Consider the following 24508-nt stretch of genomic DNA (forward strand, 5'->3'; position numbering starts at 1 on the left):
ACTAGGACCTTAGGGAACTGGTACAGATACATTTGTTCTCTCCAAAAGCTTCTTACCTCCTCCTACAAACGTTAGGCAACAACAACAGAATGGGTGGAGTAAATGTAACATATACATTTAACAGCTTCAGAATCTTTACTTATGCAACAGCTCTCCCCAAGTTATCTTTGCTATAGTTAACACATTTATTATGCAGACCGTCAAGATATTTCACACTTTCTCAGTATGCATTCTCTTCAGACTTGAAGAATGGGAAATATTTCACTTGAGGATGGTTGACTCCGATTGGATCTTTTGTAAATTAATCTTAAATTCTTCAATGATGCACTTCTTACTTCTCTATTTTTCTAAGAACTGAAAATAAAGAGGTTGTACCTAGGGACCTTTGTATCTAAGATGGCGCCGTGAGTGGTGAAATGTACATTTTTCACTGTACTCATTTGAGTACATGCGACAATAAAGCTAATTCTAATTCTAATTAAAGTGCCTGTGCTGTCTTTGATTTTGTTTTCTGTTGATAAAATAATCTTCAATTGGACCCAAAGAATATAAAGTGTATTATGTTGCTAAGATTCACTTATTTACATGTTTTATTTCAGGCTTCAGGCTGTGTCTTAAGAACTGTCACCTCCATTCTGTGACAGTCCAGTCTTGTGTTCCGTATGGTCATTCTCTGACCTTGAATCTGTTTTTAAGTATTATACTTCTCTCATTTCTTCTCAATGCAATGATTACTGCAGAAGTATTTCCAATTCATATTACTTCAACATTACTTTAGCTTGGCAGTTTTTAAGCATGCCTAATTGCATTCATCAATGCTGTTTTAATCTAATTTAACTATATTTTTGTGATACTGTACAAATTCTTCAGTAATGTTTAAATTATATGACTGGACGTTCTATAGTAGCCTACTATTTTCAAGTTTTAAAATCTCTTTCTATGTATTTGTGGACTGCCTGCTGGGTTTCCCATTTTTCTCAGGGTTTCTGATCTCTTTTGAATGATCAAAATGGTACTACCTGCTGTTTCTAGAATTTTCCCAACTTCTGGAGCCAAGGTGGTGTATCCCACATCTTTGGGGGTAAAACAGATGTATTCCATCCTTTTGTAGTCTAAAAAACAAAGCACCTTCTTCTACTCAAAGTTTTAAATCTATCTAGGTGCAGCCTTTACAAACCTCACCCCTAAAATTTCATACAATCCCTATGCAGTGTGGAAGCAGGCCATTTAACCCATCGAGCCCACAATGATCCTCCGAAGAGCAACCCACCCAGACCTGCCCATCAACCCTATCCTTGGAAGCCTGCGTTTCCCATGGCCAATCCACCCAACTTGTAAATCTTTGGACTGTGAGAGGAAACCAGAGCACTAGGAGGAAATCCATGCAGACACAAGGAGAATGTGCAATCTCCATGCGGACAGTTGCCTGAGGGTGGAATAAAACCCTGGTCCCTGGTGCTGTGGGGTGGCAGTGCTAACCACTTAGCCACTGTGCCACCCAAATTACGGAGTCCTCTCAAATTTTTAATTTTTTTCTTCTTCTGCTGGACTCACTAGATTTATTCATGATTTAGAGGTGCCGGTGTTGGACTGGGGTGTACAAAGTTACAAATCACACAACACCAGGTTATAGTCCAACAGGTTTAATTGGAAGCACGAGCTTTTGGAGCGCCGCTCCTTCATCAGGTGGTTGTAGATTTACTTGTTTTCAGGCTGAATAAATTCTGAGCCCTTCCCAAATCCATAGGCCAGACTAAACTTATTTGCTGACTTATCTGTTGTTTCCTGCAACTACAATTCATTGGGGTTAATGTCGATGGCAGTGATGTCACATTCTGAACCTCATTCTGAAGGAGTGAAACTCTCTTTTACAATCCACTGCCCTTTTATTCTCGGTGTTGTTTTTCATGAAATTATTCCCCTTTCCTTTAAGGACCTCTAAATTTACCCCTTACTCTGGGCAATCAAATGTAAAGGTGAATTGAACATGACTGACCATGAGTGTGTATATCTCTGCAATTATTGAGCTGATAGAAGACCTTCCCTGGTTATTCGGGCATGAGAAGCTTATGTAAGAATGTGATGATGTGACTGAGGATTGTGACAGATAAATCATAAAAGTAACAAGTAAACTCCTCTTAGAATGTCACATCCTTAGAAGAAAACGAGCAGATATGAAAATCATAACATGGAGTTTCTGCAGGAACTTAAGTTTCATTGGTCTAAATTTTAATGGATTACAACTCAAAGATCTCAAAATACAACAACACATAATATTATACCTGAAAAAAATGAAGTTTTAAAACTGGACAAATATGGAAGTCAGTTATTACTTTAGCCAAAAAGTATTTCTCCACATATTTTAACATAATAAATGCAAGATCTGAAAAGTGAATACTATTGGACAAAAGTACATTTGGAAGTTAATCTGAAAAACACAAGAACTAATTGGAGTTTATCTTACATTACTTCATTGGATATGTGGTTTGTTACAATTGTCACTTATTATGGCACTTATCTTATTGAGAAGCGCACTGCAAGATGTTTCAACTATTGAGCTGGACTTTCTGCTCACAAATTGGGGTCAACTGAATTCTGGCAAAGGTAGAAAACCTTATGAACTTACCTTTAAGTCAGAGCTCTGGCCTGGATTCTGCTTCAGATCAGTCCTTGGAAGCATTGTTGGAGTTGCAATGGATGTCCTTCTCATAGTGTATTTGGAGCCACTGCTGAAGGGAACATCTCTTGAGGCAGATTCTATTCCATTGAATTGATTTGAAGTATCTGCTTCAGCTTATTCATCTCAGGTGCGTTAATTGTTTAAATATGGTGGCTCAGTAGTTAGCACTGCACCTCATAGCACCAGGGACTCAGGTTCACCTCAGGCGACTGACTGTGTGGAGTTTGCACATTCTCCCTGGGTCTCATGTGTTTCGTCCAGGTGCTCCGGTTTCCTCCCACATTCGAAGAGTGTGCAGGTTAGGTGAATTGGCCATGCTAAATTTCCCATAGTGCTCAGGAATGTATAGGTTAGGTGCATTAGTCACGTGTAAATGTAGAGTAATAGGGTAGGGGAATAGGTCTAGGTGGGTTACTCTTCGGAGGGTTGGTGTAGATGTGTTGGGTCAAATGGCCTATTTCCACATTTTAGGATTCTATGATAATAACCTCAAATATTACATGTAAGTAGTCTGAAAATGGGTTTTACTTTTCAATGTTAATGCCATTTTTATAAGTTTGAGATGGTAGATCTATCCAAATAACTAAATATAAATGTCAGGATATCATTGCTGATTGTTCTTCATATTAATGTCTGAAAGTTACAGTTTGTAATTGCATCTAAATGTCATCTAATGGGTTAGGTGTCACAAAAAGCTTGCAACTTGCTGTTGTCTCAGAGAAAACTGTAACTTCATGTGGTCCTCACATGTAAAATATTAAGTGTTGGAATGTCAGTACTGCTTATTAATTCTATAGAATGCACTTGGATTGGAGATGTGTCACACAATGGCTCGACTGTTATTTTTAATTTAGAGGACTTCAGTTTATTTTATTTGAGGCAGAATGAATTCATTTGCATTTCATGTCTTCCTTCAGGTGAAGCTTGCACACAAGAAGCCGACAGAAAGGAAGTGATGGTGTAACACGTGTTTAGCCTGGAGAATCTCACTGTGACCACTGGAGTTTCAGACACTGGCAGATGAGATGAGTCATTAAGTGGAGTGATGCTTACACCATTTGTGTGACCAATTTTGATGAGCAGCAAACAGGCATTATTTCTGTCCTCTGACAGATACTGCTGGCACCTTGGGTCATAGTGTGCTTCATTGTCTTCACATCCTGACTGACCATAAGGCGGTGTGCTTGGAACAGAGGAGAGCACATCACAGTGATGTGATGTAAGTGGAGGAGGGAGGCCAGTGCTCGGAGAGCAAACCTGCCTCTGACAATGGTGTGTATAATGATTTCTCCATTTTACATTCATCTGCAATTCAGAAGAGTCCGGCATCACATTTACACACCACATGGAAAAAGCTTGAGACCATTCTGCCCCATTCCTTCAATCTGTTAATGAATTGTAAATGAATCTGACACAGTCCATCCAGCCTTGACAGGTCTACTTGTGCAGAGGAACAGGCAGTTTCTGCAGTAGAATTCTGATTCTTAGAGGCAGTAGTCTAAGCTTAAGAGGCTGTTTCTAAAATATGTCCAGCAATAGCAGCATCTGATCAAGTGAAACCCCTTGCAACCTTTGATCAGATGCAGACATCTGGATCTGAGCTTGCATTCAGGACTGAGGAGGTCCCTTTGCAAAGAAGGGGAAAATGTAGAATAGCAAGGGTCCATATCAATAATCGCATCTCACTTCAATGCTGCCGCAACCCATTTCCTTCTTGGCCATTGTTCAATATTTTCATGTCTTGTCTATTCTGTTGAAACCCATTTCTAACTCCACATTTTATACTGTACTTTTCAGTCTTCTGGTTTAGACTTCTAAAGGCACTATTCATTAAGGAATGTTTAAAAGATTTGCACTGTATCAACTCATGCCTTTCATTATTTTTTGCATGGAATCTGTTGTTACTGTAAAATAATTTTGCACCGTTATCTTTAAATAATGACAGTGTAAGTGTTAATGACACCTTTGCTTTGCTATGGATATTCTGAGAAATCTTTTTATTTAACATCAATACTGTCAAAGAATCACAAATAAACATTACTGGTGAAATATGACACACAACATGACTACCTCTGAATATATTTCTATTTCTAAATAAAGCCATTTGCTTACATATTTCTTAACAGTCTCCTTATCATGCCAAGAGAGAGGGAGAGAAGGGAGTGAAGGAGAGAGATATACAGGGAGAAGCATAGGGAGGGAGTCAGCAATGTACACAGTGAGGGATGGAAAGAGATACACAGAGAGGGATGGAGATAGGAGAAAGGAGGGAGAGTGCTGATACACAGAGAGAGAGGAGGTAGGAAGCGTGGGAGATAACATATGGGGAGTGAGAGAGGGTGAGAGAGAGGGTGAATAATACATAGGGAGGGAGGAAATGCGATACAACAGTTTGACATATTTAAGGAGTAAAAACTGTAGTGACCAGGTGATCTCTCATAGTTACAGCAGCAGCTGGTGCTTGTGCTCCCTTGTGTTCTTCAAAAGGCGTAACAACACTGAGTTCCATGTGACATTCATGGATCAGGTCCATGTACTCTTCCAGTTCCTTTCTGGCATCAAGGGGGAGCCCTTGTTGGACAGGAAAGGTGTGCAGAGCACAACATGTCACCACAATCTGGGACACTATCACAGGTGAGCTCCCTAAGATGGTACCTGACTTGTCCAAGCAAACTGAACTCAAGCAAACTTGAGTACCCCAATTGTCCTCTCCACCACTTGGCATACTACTGCATGACTGTAGTTGTAAAATTCCTATGCATGACAGGAGCACCATGAGCCATATTGTATTGGGTACCTTGATCACCCAGAGGTCTGCCTGGTGCAGAAATCATGGCATGTCTGACTCTCCTTTAAAAGATCCCTTGTTTGCATTGAGCCATCAAGAAAAGCAATATCATGTCGACAATTGAAGTTTCAAAACTGTAGACGAAAGTCACACACATCTGCAGATGCCAGTGTCTGTGCTTAAGAAGATTCCATGATAACTTGTTCAAAGTGAGAGGTAACATTATATTCAAGGTCCATCTTGGTAATTCAGCATCATATTTATTACAGGTATCAGGCCTTTCACCATTTCTCTGAAACTTTCACTTCAAACTTTTGTCAGTTTTACGAAAGAACATTATGAAATCACATCAACAGAGCACACATAAGAACTGAAGACCTTATAAGGCCAAAAATAACTTTATTAAAGTGGTACAATGTCTCTGACATTTTCACTTTTTGAGTGCAGTTCCTACTGTTCCTACTTTTATAAACTGACCTTTTAAATCAAAACTTGCAAATACCTTTCCAAGCTCCTCTTAGATCACATATTGAAAGATCTAAAATAAAATTACTCAAATTCATAACCTTCAGGGGATTGAGCAGAAGTTTACAATTCTGTATTAATTTGACTGGCAGCACTTTAAATGTCAATGATTGTTCCAAATTCATAAATCATTGATTTGGAAGCTTCAAAATTGTAATTGTAATTGTAACAGGAGCTGACAAGCAGCTGAAATTGAGCAATTCTATTTCTTGCTGTCTTTCTGACCATCTCTGATTTTCATGCTGCTACTTAGCGCATCAGATGAGTGACTCATCAGAATCAAACAGGATTCTCAGGCCTAAACCTAAATCTGATGGCATTTTCATTGGTGCTCCAGCAACTAAGACACATCAGTGTTTTCCGGGGAGACTGAAGCAGGTCAGCAGCTGTTGAAAGGGCAAAGAGAATGCTACGTCAATTAAAAGGTGCCTTTGCTTTCTGGGAAAATTTACCACTTCCAGTGTCCTGGATTCTCCCACTTACTGTCCCATGAATCATCTTGTGACTCACTGCAAGCATGTGGAGGCTAAGAATCACCCTAACACTGGGTATAGCACAGGAGGAGTGCATAATCAGAGAGGATAGTGTTATTCAAGTGGACCCATTCTTGTGATCTGAAATGGGTTGGCTTATGATGGGAAACAACATCATAATAATATAGATGTTACACTTTAGACTGCTGTCTCTCAAGGAATGAGCTAAGAAAAATAGACTGAACCTCACTGTTAAGAGGGGAAAGGAAGGGTGGGAAAAATGGATCGCGTTGAGGAATATTGTACAAAACCTAAAAACAGACGCATTCTACCAAGAAAGATGGAAAACATAAGGGAAAGTTGGGAACAATTACTATAATTTGGGGAATATATTGCGACTATCTGAAGACCAGAAGAATCTTCTGGAGGCACAAAATAGATTGAGCAGCTGCAGTTAGCTAAGAATAATTTGTTCTTCATTGACACAGATGTACTATGGAATTATCTAGCTATTCGGGTGAGTGAAAACATGAGAGGATGTAGTCAGTTGCAAGAATAGCCTGCAATTTGAAAGTGAAAAATCTATTGAACAAGAGAAACCTAAACATATAAATGTTTGGACAATAGACATGATACATATCTCGCACACATTACATCAACAAAACAGATGACAGTAGTTAAGAACTGAAAGACAAAAGATTGATGAGTACACCAATGAGAGAACAAGTATAAAGTAGGAAAGGGAACAATGCAAGTTGGATAAAGAATATCACAGAACTGAGGTACAGGAAAAGAATAAGTAATACCAACTTAAGGCATCGAAGCAAGCAAAGGTGACACTGTTGACTTAGCTCAAACCTGCTGGAAATAACTTATTTAAATTAAATGCTGAAAAAAATTAGAATTAAGAGTTTCATCAGTGCCTCAATTATCAACCAGTCACCAAAAGTGCAACAAAGAAATCTAACAGCTAATATCATCATTGGGTGGCAAAACATACATTTCCCTTTCTCAACTTGGTCTCTATATTTAAGAAATGGTACATTTGTATTGAAGATGGTATAGCAAATGTTCATCAGTAGGGTCCTGCAATGAAAATGTTTTGTTAAGAGACAGAGTAAAGTGCATCTATAACTTTCTGGAACTTAGGTGAATGGGAGGAGACCTCGTAGAAATAAAGCAATGTTTTGGAGAGTGTTGACTGAAAGGTTGTTTCTCTTGGCTAGGAAATAAGATCACAGCCTCAGAGCCTAAGACTGTGAGGAGCGGTATCTTACTCAAAACAGTTTTAGAATTCTTGGAAGTTGCTAACCTGGAAAGCTGTGGCTTCTCCATTACTAAGTATCTTCAAGGCTGAGACAGACAACATTCTAGTCTCTCAGGGATCAAGAGAAGGAAACTAACATCGAGGTAGAAGATCAGCCATGATCACCACTAAGTGTTGAAACAGCTTGAGGAGCCAGGTGATGTACTCCTGCTCCTATTTCTTAAGTTCAGTTAATGAAATTGTAAAACCCCCTTTGGTATCATACCTAAAGCACTCAAGCATGAACAAGTGGAAAATACTTACAATTACTCATTCAGCCAAAAGGTCAACAAAAACTGTAGCCGGAGGGAAAAATGTAACCAATGAATAAGAGTTCTCTCAATTACTGTTAAGGCATTGGTTTCTAGAATTAGATCCAGTTGATTCAAAGATTTAGATTCTTGATCAACCGCACCAGATTCTTAGTTATTTAAGGCAGATAAGTGAATAATTTTGAAAACTCACAATCACTGGGATGCAAATTCCTTATCTGGCCGCTCATACTGGTCACTGCTGTGATAAATGAGGACAATTTCACTGTAAACATCCACCGTCTCTATCACCAAACTGCCATGCTTGCAGTGGAGAGAGTGTTACGTTCAGTATGTCAAGTCCCCTGAACTCCATGCATCATCCTGACTGGGATATGCATTAGTATTCCTTCATTGTCACTGCATCAAAAATCCAGAACTCACTCCAGAATATTGCAAGAGTAGCATTTCAAAAAGGAGGGCCACTTCTACCATTTCCAGTGTAACACAACCAGTGAAGCTTACATCCCAAAAACAAAAATGAAGGTAGGGCAATTTGTGCTGCTCAAATACAAAAGCTTCACTAAATTAGTCCATATATGATGATGGAAAGGTGGAATCAACAAGGTTGACTATGCAGTTGCCATATGTATTTAACCATTGAACCAAGTACATTTGTCGAAACACTAAGAAAGCTAAAAACTTACCTCACATGCATGGATGTGGCCCCAAATATCACATTTGTTCCAAAGATAGGAAAAGAAGGTGAAACATTTGGTTTGTTATATAATAAATTAGGTTGCTCAATGAGTGAAGGCAATGCATCAGCTCCTTTAGATTCCATACAGAAATATCACACTTGGAAACTGTTGCTAGGTTTGCTGATACTGTTGTAGAAATAGCCAGGCTTTGCAAAGCAGCTTATACACACGGGGAGAAAGTGAGGACTGCAGATGCTGGAGACCAGAGTTGAAAAGTGTGGTGCTGGAAAAGCGCAGCAGGCCAGGCAGCATCCGAGGAGCAGGAGAATCGACGTTTCGGGCATGAGCCTTTCTTCAGGGAAGTCATTCCTGAAGAAGGGCTTATGCCCGAAATGTCGATTCTCCTGCTCCTCGGATGCTGCCTGGCCTGCTGCGCTTTTCCAGCACCACACTATTCAACTCAGCTTATACACACTGCAAATATGGGCATTACATCAACATTTATCCACTATGCCAGACAGGGGAGAGAAAGCATATAGTTGGAGAAATGTAGAAAATGCATATCCAGAGCTTGTGGGAATGGATAGTGCTGTTGCCCTGAAAAAGGACAAGACAATTCTACTTGATGATAAATGGATTGGCAGAGCTTGAGTCCTTTCCAATAGCTTGCACTGTGAAGATCCTGGAGATACTAGTAGGTAACAAGTATCTGACAGATCCAATCCTGAAATAAGACAGATGGTACTAAATTTTGAGGCCCAGTCATGCTCTGTATTTGTTACACCATCAGAAATGTACATGTTTACAGTCAGGCATTTTGGAATGAAGAATACATACATTATGTGCTAACACTGGTTGATCCTGTTTTGACAACAGCCAGAAATTACATACTGGCATATATTGCTGATATTGCAATTTTCATTAGGGGATGGGATGAGTACTTCTTTCACGTCACCAATGGACGAACCAAGTTGAGCCAAGCAGGGTTAGCTGCTTGGGTCAATAAGTGCAACATTTTCAATTAAGTATTGTAATATAATGTTTTTCAGATGAGCAAAAACATAACCGTCAAGATTACTCAATAGTTTGGATATACCACAACATAATATGGCAAGTAAGTTGTCAATCTGTACTAAAAATGTTATGCAGTACAATTTTGCAGTGAACAATTGTCTGAGTGCCATTGCTGGGGGAAACATCAGTTCTACCACTTATCCATTTTGTTTTCAGTGTTGTCACAAATGTTAAAAAAGAGCCAACAGTGATTAAGACAGGATGCTCTACAATGACTGCAGCCGGTCAGCTGCAAAGTGGTTTGTGTGACAACAGTATAATCTTTCTGGTCAATTGTTAAAAGGCTACCATTTGGAAATTCTGCAATACACGTGCAATTAACTTGTGAATATTACTTTAGATTTAAACTTCCATAAATATAAAGCAATCTGAACTAATAAAGTAACAGAAACAATTGGTGAGCAGCTTGGACTTCACAGTAATTTGTTTGCAGTCCATTAATATTGATTTACATTGTACTAATTCTATTAAATGTTTTATTTATGATTGTTTCAGCAGTGCAACCCAGAATAAAAATAATCACTGTCTAGATTAAAACTGTCCAGTATTGAAATCGGTAGCTTAATTCACTGGTGGAGATACTAGAAAACATCAGAAGTACAGAAAGCAGATGGACAGCACCCGAGGCTCACTGGGGGGTTATAACGCTGTAGCTTTTTTGGCAAATCCTTGCAGCACATAGCACATCTATGGATTAAGAATGGAGATCATTTATACCCTTCACAAACCCACTATTGATACACTGTTACAAAATTTGTTAAAATATTCTCTTTGTGAACAAATTAACAGCTAAGCAGCACTTTCATAATATAGCTATGCTGTCATCCATAATATGGGAAATCAGCTCTTGTTCAGATGATGTTAAAAAAACCCTGCAAATTCACAAAAGAATGGGCAATACTATAGCTTGTAGTCTTGAGCATTAATTACGTATTGTGGTGCTGTCTATTTAAGTCAACTGGTTGAAATGATGAAGTCCATGAATTCAGCAACAGATATAAATCATGGCCAATCCTGGTTGTTTTATGACAAATCAATGAGATGACTGTACCAAGTGAAGCTTGTTGATTGTCCTTGTTAGCTGGGTAACACCTTGGTTTTTCCTTCCTATCTTCTCTTTGAATGAATATGACATATCCACATTTGGTCCACACTGCAGTCCGGCTCCAGAAAATATTTTGCTCATTTGAAGCTGTTCTTGAAGATCAATGTCCTTGGCAAGTTTTACAACACATCTGTCTGAAGTAGGGCCTACTGCAGAATTTAAATTTTAGCACCAGTGGGCAGTAAGCCACTTTATTCACATCCCTGCATTCTGTGGAATGAAAATAAACCATAATCAAATCACAGTTCTCTTTGCTATAAGGCATGTTTTGCATAACAATGTTAAGAAAAAAAAAGAGAAATCCCCACTCATTATTGCTGTAACATTTTCTTCAATGCAACACATCCTTGACACACCGCCACTGATCAATATTATCAGAGACTTGTAACAGCATAAATTTCACCAAATTCTTTTTCTAACATTCTGGTTGGGAGGGATTATTGCAGTGGTGGCAAGTTTTATCTGATAGGTTTTAATGCTGTGATGTGTGTTATTGAGGGATTATTGGATAATTTAATATTATGGTGGGAGATATAGTGGGAGGCTTTTGGAAGGACTAATCCTGTGATGAGGATCTTTAAGTGTCAGAGAATCAGTGCTCTGACAGGGACTTATCCGGATAGTATTGAGGTGTGGGTTTTACTATGAGAATTAAATTGCCAAGTTGGTGGGCTTACCTGGAGGATTAATCTAATGTAATTTGATGAGGTGCGGGAGCAGTACAAGGAGATTAATAGTCAGGTTGAGTTCAGCGGTAGATATTGGAGGTAGGGTTTAGTCACATGAGGACCCAGGGAATGACACACTTAGAACACAAGATTACATCTATATTTGCAATGCAACATTAGCTTGCAACGTTAACATCAATGAAAATAACAACAACAACAATCAAAGAAGTGAATGGCTAATTAAATAAAGCTGACAGAAAGAGAACTAGCACTCTGTCCCATTAGGAGGTGGTGCTTCCTTCAAGAATGCACCCCATTCCCTCCTGCAATTGTCTAGGCCCCAGACATTAAGGGGTCAATCATCTGAATACCAGCCCATGAATTTGAGAGCCAAAGTTTACTGGGGGTAGGTGGGAATGTGGAACTGAAGTCATAATCAGATCAGCCATGATTTTCTTGAATGGTAAGTTAGGCTCATGGGGCTGTATGGCCCACTCCTGCTCCAAACTTATATGTGGCTGTGGAAGGCAGAGGGGGTGGCAGTGTGGAAAATATGTAGACCCTACCCAACAACCATACTTAGCAGAAAGGAAGATGGTTGTGGTTGCTGAAGGTCAATCAGCTCAGCTTCAAGACATCTCTGCAGGAGTTCCTGCAATGGTACCTGAGGACAACCACCTGATGAAGGAGTAGTGCTCCAAAAGCCAGTACTTCCAATTAAACCTGTTGGACTATAACCTGATGTTGTGTGATTTTTAATGGAGTTCCTCAAGATAGTGTCCTCGACCCTATCAACCTGAGCTGCTTCATCAATGACCTTCCCTCCACCAATAAGGTCAGAAGTGAGGATGTTCACTGATAATTGCACAATGTTCATATGGTCCATGTCCAAATGCAGCAAGACCTAGAAAATATTCAGGCTTGGGCTAACAAGTGGCAAATAACATTCAGTCAACAGAAGTGCCTGGAAATGTCAATACCAAACAAGAGAGAATCTGACCATCAACCTTTGATATTTGATAACATTGCCTTTGCTGACTTTCCCACAGTCAGCATCCTGGGAACTACCATCAACCAGAACATAAATTGGACTAGCCATATAACTACAATGGTTACAAGTCCATGTCTGAGCCTAGGAATCTTGCAGCTAGTAACTCACCTCCTGACTCCCCAAAGTTTTCTGACTTGTCCAAAGGTACAAGTCAGGGAACTTGGTGGAACACTCCTCACTTGCCTGGATGAGTGCAGTTCAAACAACAATCAAGGAACTTGACACCATCCAGGGCAAACATGCATTCCCTCACCACTGACACTTAGTAGCAGTAGTCTGTCCAATCTACAAGATGCACTGCAGAAGTTAAAACAGGCTGCATAGTCCAAACTCATGACCATCATTATAAACTCACTAAGAACAAGGACATCAGATACATGGAAACACCACCACCTTCAAGTTCCCCTCTCAGCCACACACCATACTGACTTGGAAATATATTGGTGTTTCTTCATTGCCACTGACTCAATATCCTGGAACTCCCTCACTTACGTACTGCACCAAATGATCTGCAGCAATTCAGTTCACCAACACCATCTCAAGGACAACCAGGCAACAAATGCTGATCCAGCCAGAATGCCCACATTCTGTGAATCAATAAAAAAAAGCAAGTCCGCATGCCCAGAACATGCCGACACTAAGTAGCAAATAAAGGAAGGTAACCTTTCAACTCGGAAGTTGGAATGTGAGGAGCATAAGCTTTGACATGAACAACAACTTTCACTCCACAGTATGTGTACACAAGACTGCCCTGTTTGACTGTGGGTTACATAAACCTGGTATTGACATCACCACTTCACAAGAAATCAGATTAGCTGACACAAACTCTCATCATGAGACTACGAGCAGGGACAAGGAAAATTGGAAGCATGGTGTAGGCTTCATAGTAAGTAAACACTTGCCCAAGTCAACTGAGTCACTGGTAGCAACATTAAAGTGCTTCATCTTCCTGTGGCTGTCACCTGATAAAGAGAGTCAATACCTCTGCACTAGGTTTGCACACCAGTCTCTCTGTATACCTTTACACAACTCCGTAGGTGAAATTCTGAGGTATATGCTAAATGACGAGAGACAATGCCTTCTGGATGATGACATGCTTTGGGGCAGACAGTGCTTCATGGTCAACATGCCTCAGTTATCACAAGGGACAGGGAAGATCAACGATAAATAATGACATCTTTCTGAGTTGAATGCACTGAATGGATTCTGTTTCAAGAACATCTTCTTTCAGGGCAAGAAGGCCCTTGCAACCACAGATGCATTAGTTTGTCTAAGCTGTGAATGGTCTCCATCACAGTTCAGGACAACCATCATCATTATAAGTAACAAACATAAGGAAAATACTGGAGTTTGGAATTTTATTCAAGTCAGACCTGTGTGTGTTTTCCATGCAACATCCAGCCCCAGTGCAACAAATAAATTCAGAGATGGAATATTCTTATTTGTGAGGTTTAAGAGTGTGACAACTGGGAATGGAAGCCATAATGAAAAACTTCATTATTTTTGTACCCAAGGAAGTACAAACAAAATGTTTATGAGTTTTGTTTACATTAAATCATCTGATCAGATTTTTCACATGTTAGATGTAACTCAGTGAGGAGCAGCATATAATATTAGTGTGACTTCTGTGTGCATATGTCTCAGCTCAAAGTGCTACTTATTTGATTTGCAGGCAGCTGGGAAATCATAGAATCCCTACAGTGTGGAAGCGGGTCATTCAGCCCATCGAATCTACACTGACGCTTCAATGAGCATCTCACACAGACTCACCCCATTCCTATAACCCTGCATTTCCCATGGTTAGTCCACTTAGCTTACACATCCCTGGTAATTTAGCATGGCCATTCCACATAACCTGTATGTCTTTGTACTGTAGGAGGAAACCAGAACACCTGGAGAACACCCACGCAGTCATGGGGAGAATGTGCAAACTTCACACAGACAGTCACCCAAGATTGGAGTTGAACCTGGTTCCCTGATGCTGTGAGGCATCAGTGCTAACCACTGAGCCATCATGCCACTCCAGAGAAGGTATTCCCTGTTGACTACTGGGACTACAGTGACTTGCACCAGTTACCATGGCAGCAGCAACAACCCTCAAGAACTGAGGAGCTTTACAGATAGCACTCATGGCAGACCCTGCTTCACAAAGACCGATCTTTGGTGCCCTGTAGGGAGATACTTCATCTGAAGTAGATTTGTTTGCTGCATGTCCATTGCCTCTTACAAGATGGATGGATGCCAGAAACATTCTCTTGAAAGGCAATTAACAATGTAATTATCTTCTGGTTGTCTCTAATTTGCATTGAAAAATATTTGGAATGATCTTCAAACCAATACTCTACAGTTTGCCAATACATCAGTAAGCTTCCTTATCAAGTTATTAGCAGGCCGAAAAAAGGTTTCATGATATAATTAATGAGGACTTAGCTTAGTCATTTTAAATTTTGTGTTTTTTGTTTAAGGAAATATTATACTATTCTTTTGTTTGTATTATATTCTATTTGAAAACACTCATTTATTTGAAATTAGCAATTGCATGAGAAGTGCAGATTCATGTCAATGTGAAGGTGTAATGGAGAGTAATTGAATATTTTCATAGCTTGAGTCACCTTTCAGATCATCCCTTCTCCTACATTCTGTGAAATGGAAAGTCTTTATGGAAAAGCTGTTTTGTCATTGACACTAAATTGGAATGCATTCTGCTACAATACTTTAAATTTTAATAATCAGAACATAATTATGACTTCTTGCTTTTTGAGGAATCTTTAAAACTTTACTTCATCTCTTACAATATAAACAAAAGAGAATTTATTTTCCTAAGGCAACTTCATCGTCAGATTGGGGAATAAAAAAATCAATGTCTATATTCAAAATATCAATTTTTAAATTTAAACAGATGTCCTTTATGCCAGGAGACATTGTCTCCAGATGGTTACAATGAGATCTCAGTGCAGTTCCATTAGTTTCAACAGAGTTGTAATTTCTCAAGGTGTCTGATCCCAAGAAAAAAAGTACAATGATATTATTAGAACTTTTATCATTTGATGAATGGGGAGTTATTTGAACAAGAAGTGGTCCTGTAGTTCTTCTTTGATTTAAATGTACAAAGCCACTTTGAAAATCTGCCAAAACTTTGCGATTTAATTCATGGACAGAAGACAATGTGAATGTGCCTCCCATAAATTGCACCAGCGAGCTGCCCCAAACATGGTGATACCAGATGTCTGCCATTAACATTGATCAGAGATGTACAAATATTTGAAATAACTGTTTCTCAGAAAAGGGAAGTACTGATTTCCAGTTGGCAGCTAGTGGCCAATATTGAGATGACGAGATTACTTTGTAGGCAATCATGAACACAAACTCAATCTTGCCATCATGTTTTCATGATCTTGGCTCTTGACAAAGTGTTAATGAGCATTATTAACATTATTCAGTCCTTAACATTCAAAAATGGGGCAAAAATTGAAAAATTACAAAACTGTGCAAAATGTGATTTAACTGGTGAGGGAATCTGTCAACAAGATTTCAAGCCAAGTTGAAAAGGGACTCTTCCTTCCTCAACATTTGAACATGAATATTTATCACTCGCAAAATCTGATTTGCTCCTTACAGCACCTTCCAACAAGTGAAAGAGATGCAGTATTTGCCCTTTTGCTCTATCCTAAGGTCCAGGACAATCTCCCCAGATGAAACAAGCGATAAACTTGCATTTCTCTCAATTACATATACTGTATTCACTGACCATGATGCAGTGTCTCCTACAGTGGGTGACCAAAACCAATGCTTTGCCTTGCTGAACACCCCCACTCAATTGAAAGTGTGTGCTCAGTTTCCCTTCACTTGCCATTCTAATTTTCTCATTCTGATCACAGCTCTCTCGGTTCCAATGACGCTTGAGGAACCACATCCCAATTTCAATGAGGCATTTTACAAACTTAGAATCTCAAACTTCAGTTCAATAAATCAGGTTATTAGCATTATTTCCTTTTCTTTTGGACAGTTGATGCTGGTAATGAATCTTTTTAAATGCATTTATGGGATGCAACCGTCAATAGCTGGGATGGTATTTATTGCCAATCCCTAGATGCTCTTCAGAAGGTGATGGTGAACTGCCTTCTTAAAACGCTGCAGTCCATGTGCTGCAGGCACACTCACAATGTGTTGTTATGTGTACACCCACTAAACCAAACTGTTATTACACCTTTTTAAAAAATGATTTATCTTCATCTTTCATCTTGCACCACATCAGCCCTTGTTATGTAATCACTCCTGTCTTCCAACATATCACATATCTTCTCTTTTGTTCTTCATTCTCCTTCCCCATCTTCACCTCCCTCTGTAGATGTTTAAATCTCATTAAATATTTTAAACAATCTCTGGTTTTGATGCAAGATCACAGACTTCAAACAGCAACTCTCTCCACAGAAACTGCCTGACCTGCTGAGTATTTCAAATCCTTCCATGTCCATCCCCCTCCCAAGCTCTGTAATCTCCTCTAGCCCTACAACCATCTGTGATATCTCTGCTATAGTTAGTACTACTGCCTCACAGTGCCAGGGACCCGGGTTTGATTCTACTCTTGGGTGACAGTCTGTGTAGAATTTGCATATTCCCTCCGTGTCTGTGTGGGTTTCTTCCGCGTGCTCCAGTTTCCTCCCACAATCCAAAAGGTGTGCAGATTAGGTGAACTGGTCATGCTAAATTGCCCATAATGTCCAGGGATGGACAAACTAGGTGCATTAGCCATGGGAAATGCAGGATTACAGGGATGGGGTGAGTCTGGGTGGATGCTCTTTGAAGGGTCAGTGTGGACTCGATGGGCCAAATGGACTGCTTCCACATCGTAGGGATTCTATGATTTTATGATTCTAAATGTACTCCTCTAAATCTGGTCACTTATGCATTTCTGATTTTAAGTACTCATCACTGATGGTTGCACCTTGAATTTGCTAATTTCCAAGCTGTAGAACTTTCCAAGCTCAAACCATTTCTTGAAATCACCCCTTTGTTTATCTGACCTAATATTTCATGACATGGCTCAGTGTTATAGCTTGTTTTATAAGATGCTTGTGAATTGCCTTGAAATATTATACAGGCAGTTCTTCTATAATGTGATAGTTATGTTCTTGTGCAACCCCATGTTGTAGAAAAATCACGCAGTTTAGAAACTGCGCTTGAAGTATTGGTGATGTAAACGCATTACAGTCAACGCACATTTTAATACTTTGTGCTTTAGAAACAGTGTCCCTAATTCATTAATCACGTCATAGCGAATTCGTGGTAACGAAATGCACATTATAGCAGAATGACCTGTATTTAATCGTGTTTATGGTCCAACATTAATACAAGTTTTATTACTGTTTATAGCATTTACTGTTTATGTTCCAGATCAAGCTGTTCACCTAAGACCTAAATATATTGCTTCAGCAGAAACTCATCTGGACTTTATAACCACAAAATGAGAGCTCTACAACAGCATGAAAAGGTAGATTTACCTTCTGGATTCTCAGTGGGAAGAGCTTCACATCTGCTTTCACACTGCTGCATGGCTGCAGGCCGATTGGACTCTGGACATTCCATGGAAGGCTGACCAATGTAAGTCAAGCATTGAACCATTCGCATCTGCTGACCCAGACCACACTGTACAGAACACTAAGGAAAGAAACAAAATGTAAATGTAAGCCTAAGCAGGTGTAGAGTGAAGCATCAGAGGAAAGTAATGAATTTTTACAGCTTCTTTTATACCCAGCATAACAGTTGACACTATATGTATATCTCATGGTGGTGTCATGTGTTAGACATTAATCCAGAAGTCACATTTTCTAACAAATTAAATATCCCGCCAGTTAATCTGCTTTTGGTGAGACTTGTTGATAGTTGAATGTTGGCCAGAATACTCAGAGAAAACTCTTTCAAAAGGTGCTATGGGATGATTTATGTCTCTCTGAGAAGATAGAAAGAGCTTTGGTTCAACATCTTATCTGAAAGCGAGAAGCTTGGAGAATGTTGCAAGACCCCCTGGGTTTCACGCTCCATTATACGCTCCATTTCTGGAGTCAAACCTGTACTCAGGGGTGAAGGTGCAATGAGCTGAGCTAAGATGATTCCATTAAAGTAGTGCAGTCTTACTGGGTCCCCTTCTGCAAAGGAGAAAGTTGAAACTAGCAGCTACAATAAACTGAAAAGGTATCTTAATTGTTTCAATTTTTAGAAAATCTAACTATGTGCCAATGTTAGTTTACATTTTTAAAATGAAATTGAATTTCCCATGGTGGATCTGAGGAGATGAGGGACTGGCTCTAGGTGTAAAACACATATGAGGAAGGGAGGGGATATTGATTCAAAGAGATTCGGGTTAACGATAAGTGTAAACTTTACACTCAAACAGCTTCATGAGTTACACCATGAAGTAGTTTTTCAAGTCTTGCATCTGAGCTCGAATTGATAAAAATAGCTTTATTTTATGGGAACTTATATCTTCGATTATAGCAGTATTTTCTTGAATGAGACAATAACATATTATTGGATTGATTACCGGACTCCATTCTCCTGCTAGCCAGCGAGGAAGTGGACATCGTTGTGAAGTACATCGTATTCGGGTGGGAGGTTTGGAGTCTGCAGGGCAATGGGAAGGTGGATATGTCATGGTGTAATCACTGCTCTTGCAAAGTACAATACGATGCCGGTGACCTATTCCACAACTTGGTGTGCACTGTGAAGATAAAGAGAAAGGCATGCTTAAAATTTTGATAGGTGCTACACATTTCATCAGGATTCACTTTATTCTATAAGTTGGATGCAACCATCAAAAGTTAATGAAGACTCAAAAATTCTCTGCAGTGTTTTCAGGACAGAATTTTTTTTCACCTCATGGTACCTTTCCACCTAAAGTTCCAGGAAAATGGACATCATATCCTGAGGGCAGATACCTACATATCATCCATGATGTGTCCCAATATCTCCCACTACAGACATGAATAAAAGGTGCAGTGCACAGTAGCAGTGTCCTCTGCCTGCAAGCACTCAAGCTCAATTGTCATTCCAGTCTTGGTTCAAACATTCAAGCACTGGGGACAGAAACTGCAGTGAGAAACACTAACATCCCCCACCCATTTCTTGCTGGGGAATTTGTGGGATCAGGAAACAGAGTGAGATTCACACTGGATCTGGGTTCCATCTTAAACTGGAGAGATTAGATTAGATTACATTACAGAGTGGAAACAGGCCCTTTGGCCCAACAAGTCCACACCGACCCGCCGAAGCACAACCCACCCATATCCCTACATTTACCCCTTACCTAGCACTACGGGCAATTTAGCATGGCCAATTCACCTGACCTGCACATCTTTGGACTGTGGGAGGAAACCGGAGCACCCGGAGGAAACCCACGCAGACAAGGGGAGAATGTGCAAACTCCACACAGTCAGTCGCCTGAGATGGGAATTGAACCCAGGTCTCTGGTGCTGTGAGGCAGCAGTGCTAACCACTGTGCCACCATGTCGCCCAGATTGTATCACAGTTCCACACCTTTCAATGACCTGAACATCTATCCTAAAAAGAAACGATTCATCTTGACTTTAATTAAATATCACTGAGTTGCATTCAAATATTTCTTTGACTATCAATAAACAATGTCATATTAATTGAAGACTTAAACCTTACAAGTAGAATGAAGTACACATTACCTCAGACCAATCAAGAGGAACCCATTCTGGTGGACAGGTATGGTTATTGCAGCTTTCTTTTATCAGAGGGCGTTCAGTCATACAGTGACTATCATCCAGTACTTTTTGCTCAGAAGCAGTGACCTTTTGGACACATACAACATCACGAGTGCGAAGTCCCCCATTGCAGGTCCGACTACACTCGGACCATTCACCTACAATCCAGCTGGAAAATGAAAAATATAAAATGACTTTATGTTGTGGACAAACACATAAAGGAAGTCTTGTGGCACTGTGAGTATTATCCCTGCCTCTGAACCAGAAGCTCCAGGTTTCAGTCCCAGGACTTGATGGTCAAGGAAGGTACATTCATAACACGGCCAAATAGATTGATTGACAACATACAAATCTTTCCAACACATGCCACTGGGTAGGTGGCAAGATTGGGAGAGGTCTTTGTTCAACTGTGTGATGGAAAGAAGGCTGGACTCTCTGTCATCAATATAACAAATACAATATGAAAAGTACACATTGCTACAGTAACTCAAAGTGCCTGAATGATCCATAATATGTTGCTACCACAAACCCAAACTCATAAACACATAAAATGAACACCTCAATGACAGTGCACTCTTCAAATATCTGACATCAATATTAGGTGGTTTGGATGCTTGCCTGGATTGGCTGGATTTTTGCAGAGACATAACATTCATTCTAGTTACTTATGCACTTTGAGTACTTGCTTCTGAAACTGGGATCCATGGTAAAGCCAGACATATCTGGAAATGATGTCAATGGCTGATGAAAGTAAGCCCCAATTTTAATTGTGCACGGAGTTGTGTGACAGGGTAGCCACCAAACCCTGAACTTGCATAATAAGAGACGCAAGCAACTGTAACAGTCAGGGATAGTCTCCAGGCCACAAGTGTATGCAGTCAGGCAGGAGGGGGAGTGCCTGTGGGTTTGCTGACAGCACCGGCCCCTCAGTCACAGTGTGAACATCTCCAGACAGTTAAACTGCTTTAGTCACATCAACAAACTGGATGTTGATTGGAAAATTCCATTCAGCCTCCTGTAAGTGCACCTTAGAAGGATGTTAATGAGTTTAACTGGCTACCCACCATGTGAAGGCAGGTAGCCTTACTGCCCACAAAACTAATTTGCCAAAAAATGCCTGATACGAGGGATGGAGGTTGAAAAGCTGATACATTTGCTGGGGCACTGTCTGCTTCTACTCACATCCCTGGCAGGGCCCAAAATATTCAGGTCCACAATTTTCTACCATTGTTTTGGAGACCTTGGTGTGGAGGAGCTGCTGAAGAGCAGAGATGTCCTGTATCCACAGGAGACTTGGAGGCCATCCAGACTAACACTTACAAGACACTGAGACAGACTCAATCTCAGAAGTCTATCCTCAACGCACCTGATGTAATGCTCAAAATCACTCAATAACCTCATATGAGTAGTCAAGGTCAATTTAATGCACCTTTAATTGTTATATCACACCAATACAGCAACTAACCCACCATCACTTACCATCGTCCTTCAGTCAGGACTCATACTGAATATTCAACACTGCTCTAAACCTCACACCTACACATCATTGAATGGTAACATTACCATTAACAGCCACATCAGACAAATCAATTGCATGACATTCACTGATACAAATCTTTCTATCTTTCAAAAGTAGACACACAATCAGGGACAGAAGATGCTAATGGTGCAGGTCAGGTGTGGATGCATGTATTATCCCCATGAAGTAGACAGTAGTCACAATATTGGAGCAGCTTGCAGCAAGACCTCAGCTGGGAGTTGGCCTGATATGAGAGAAAATGCTGGTATTTTCATACCTGAACCTCCCTTTTCACTCACCTCACCTTTTCCAATTTTTTTTTTCTGATTTAGAAGCAGAAGATAGGGTAAAAGTATGAACCTCTTACTCCCTACACTGCATACCTGTTCACTGCCAGTCCATTTCTACCTTTCGCCTTCCAGATACTGAAGGCAACAGTGGAAGACGATGATAATGAAGAAACACTGCCTCTAGATCACACATTCAAAGTCTCGAGATTAAACAGGGCAATTACGTGTCATTTAGAGGAGAGTTCAGAAGTGGGGTCTGCACCTGGTGAAACATTGGGTACTCGTGGCTTCAGCCAGGTCAGGAATTAAGTGCATTACCAGAGGGGATGCCATTAGGGGAGCATTCACACATGGAGTTTGATGGACATGGATAAAGTTTCAATGCAGTTGCCTACAAATGATGATTGGGATACACAATGGAATGCTTGGTGCATTGGGAGCCCTGCCAGAAAACCTGCCTGCAATGTCAAGCGGCATAGGAAAGGCTAGCACCAACATATCTCAGAACCTTGCACAGAGCTTAACCTCCAGCCTGTTGGACGGTCCAGCACGAATGGTGACCAACTCCATTACAGCACTTGAAGACGCACTCTAAAGTAGATGAGATGTGATTGATGTCTCAGCTTTCAGTGTGGCACAAATGGAAGATACCCGATCCAAGCATGCTGCGATGGAAACTCAGATTTCTCTCAAACAAGGTCAAACTGCTGCCAGCTTTGCCCTTCAATGCAATTCCGTGCTTAGCTCTGCCCTTTTAACACATGATTTAATATATAAGACCTTAATTTAAGTTATTCCCAACAGTTTACCTGCACAGTTTGAAAGCATCTTCTGGAATAGGAATACCTGACCTTCAGTGATTTGATGTGAGAAAATTATAGAATGATAAAGCTCAGGTGAGGGGCATTCATCCTGGTGCTGGGTCTTGGACAGGTAGTTTCCATTCCCCTCCTCTTTCCCTGGAGCTTTGGAAATCTTTACCCTTCAGGAGTTAAGCTACTTCATTTTTGATCATTACTTTGGGATTTGTTCTACCACCCTTTTCAGATTCCAGATCATGAAATATGCATACATACACAAAACATCGATTTTAATCTCTGAATTAATTTGGTGAGAGAACATGAACACAGATTAGGAGCAGGAATATATTGGCTGTCCACCCTCCTCAGCCTCTGTATCATTCAAGATGATCATGGCTGACCTGTTTGTATTTCAAATTCCACGGACCCATCTACTCACAATATCTATTGAGCCTCAGAATCCATCTCTGTCTTCCAAATATTTCATGATTTTATCCTCACCACCTCCTGAGACAGAGTGTTTCAAAATCTCACAACCCTCTGAGGGAATAAAAGTCTCCTCAACTCTGTCTGAAAAGGGTGTCCTCTACTTCTGGGCTCACCCATAAGAGGAAACATTTTTTTACATGTCCAGTTTGTCAAGGCAATTGGGGATAATATGCACTTTAATCAAGTTACTTCTCACTCCTCTAAACCCATAATGGAAACAAACTCTAACCTTTCCTCATAAGGCAATCTGCTCGTTCCAGGTATTAGTCTAACAAACCTCACCTGAACCACCTTCACAATATTCATATCATTCTTTAAATATGGAGACGAAAACAACATGCAATATTCAGGACATGGTCTCACCATTACCCTGTCTACCTGAGGCATAAATTCCTACTTTTACGTTCAAGTTGTCTTTTATAAAAGGACAGCATCAGATTAGCCTTCTTTATTTACTGTACATGAATATCAACTGTTTGTGACTTCTGCACTAGAACACTGAGCTCCCTCTGAACTATGGAATTTTACACTTGTTCATTGAAGTAATACTCTATGTTTATTTTCCATGCCAAAGCAAACAATTTCACATTATCCCACATTAAATCCATCAGCCAGTGAGTTATCTGCAGGCTACCTATATCCATATCTATATTCTATATCCTCCCTTTGTACTCTTCACAACATATTTTCCTACTTATCTTTATGTCACCTACAAATTTAACTCCTGTGCCTTTGCTCCATTAAATCATTCAAGTCATTGATATAAATAAAGAGAAAAGGCACAGCACAAACCTTTGCAGGATGCTAGTCTTCATATCTTTCCAAGCAGAAAAAAATACCTAATTTTGCATATTTCTCTGTTTTCTGCCAGCCACTTAGTCTTTAAGCTATGCTGATACCCCCATGCCATGAGGGTAGAAAATTCAAGTTTTAAAAAAGTAGACTTAGGCATCTTAAGGACATTCAGGTATTAACTAGAGGCAAAAATGATTTTGCAAAAATGTAAAATAGAACCAGATTTTGTGAACGAAGATAGTTTCCTCAGTGATTCTGGAAGATGT

General features: G+C 40.0%; 1 protein-coding gene across 3 annotated transcripts in view; it reads right to left on the reverse strand.

Moving 5' to 3' along the window:
- Window positions 1-9473: 9473 nt before the first annotated feature.
- Window positions 9474-24508, reverse strand: part of adamts10 (ADAM metallopeptidase with thrombospondin type 1 motif, 10) — a 171265-nt gene continuing 156230 nt past the window's right edge. For all 3 annotated transcript variants that reach the window (XM_072594028.1, XM_072594029.1, XM_072594030.1), the window contains 4 exons: window positions 20314-20518; window positions 19164-19340; window positions 18124-18280; window positions 9474-11113 (listed from right to left, as the gene is read on the reverse strand). In XM_072594028.1, the coding sequence (XP_072450129.1) occupies window positions 11004-11113; window positions 18124-18280; window positions 19164-19340; window positions 20314-20518 (649 nt within the window). In that variant the 3' untranslated portion in view covers window positions 9474-11003. The remainder of the gene's footprint in view (window positions 11114-18123; window positions 18281-19163; window positions 19341-20313; window positions 20519-24508) is intronic.

Source organism: Chiloscyllium punctatum, chromosome 24 (genome assembly GCF_047496795.1).
Source record: "Chiloscyllium punctatum isolate Juve2018m chromosome 24, sChiPun1.3, whole genome shotgun sequence".
Classification (NCBI taxonomy): domain Eukaryota; kingdom Metazoa; phylum Chordata; class Chondrichthyes; order Orectolobiformes; family Hemiscylliidae; genus Chiloscyllium; species Chiloscyllium punctatum.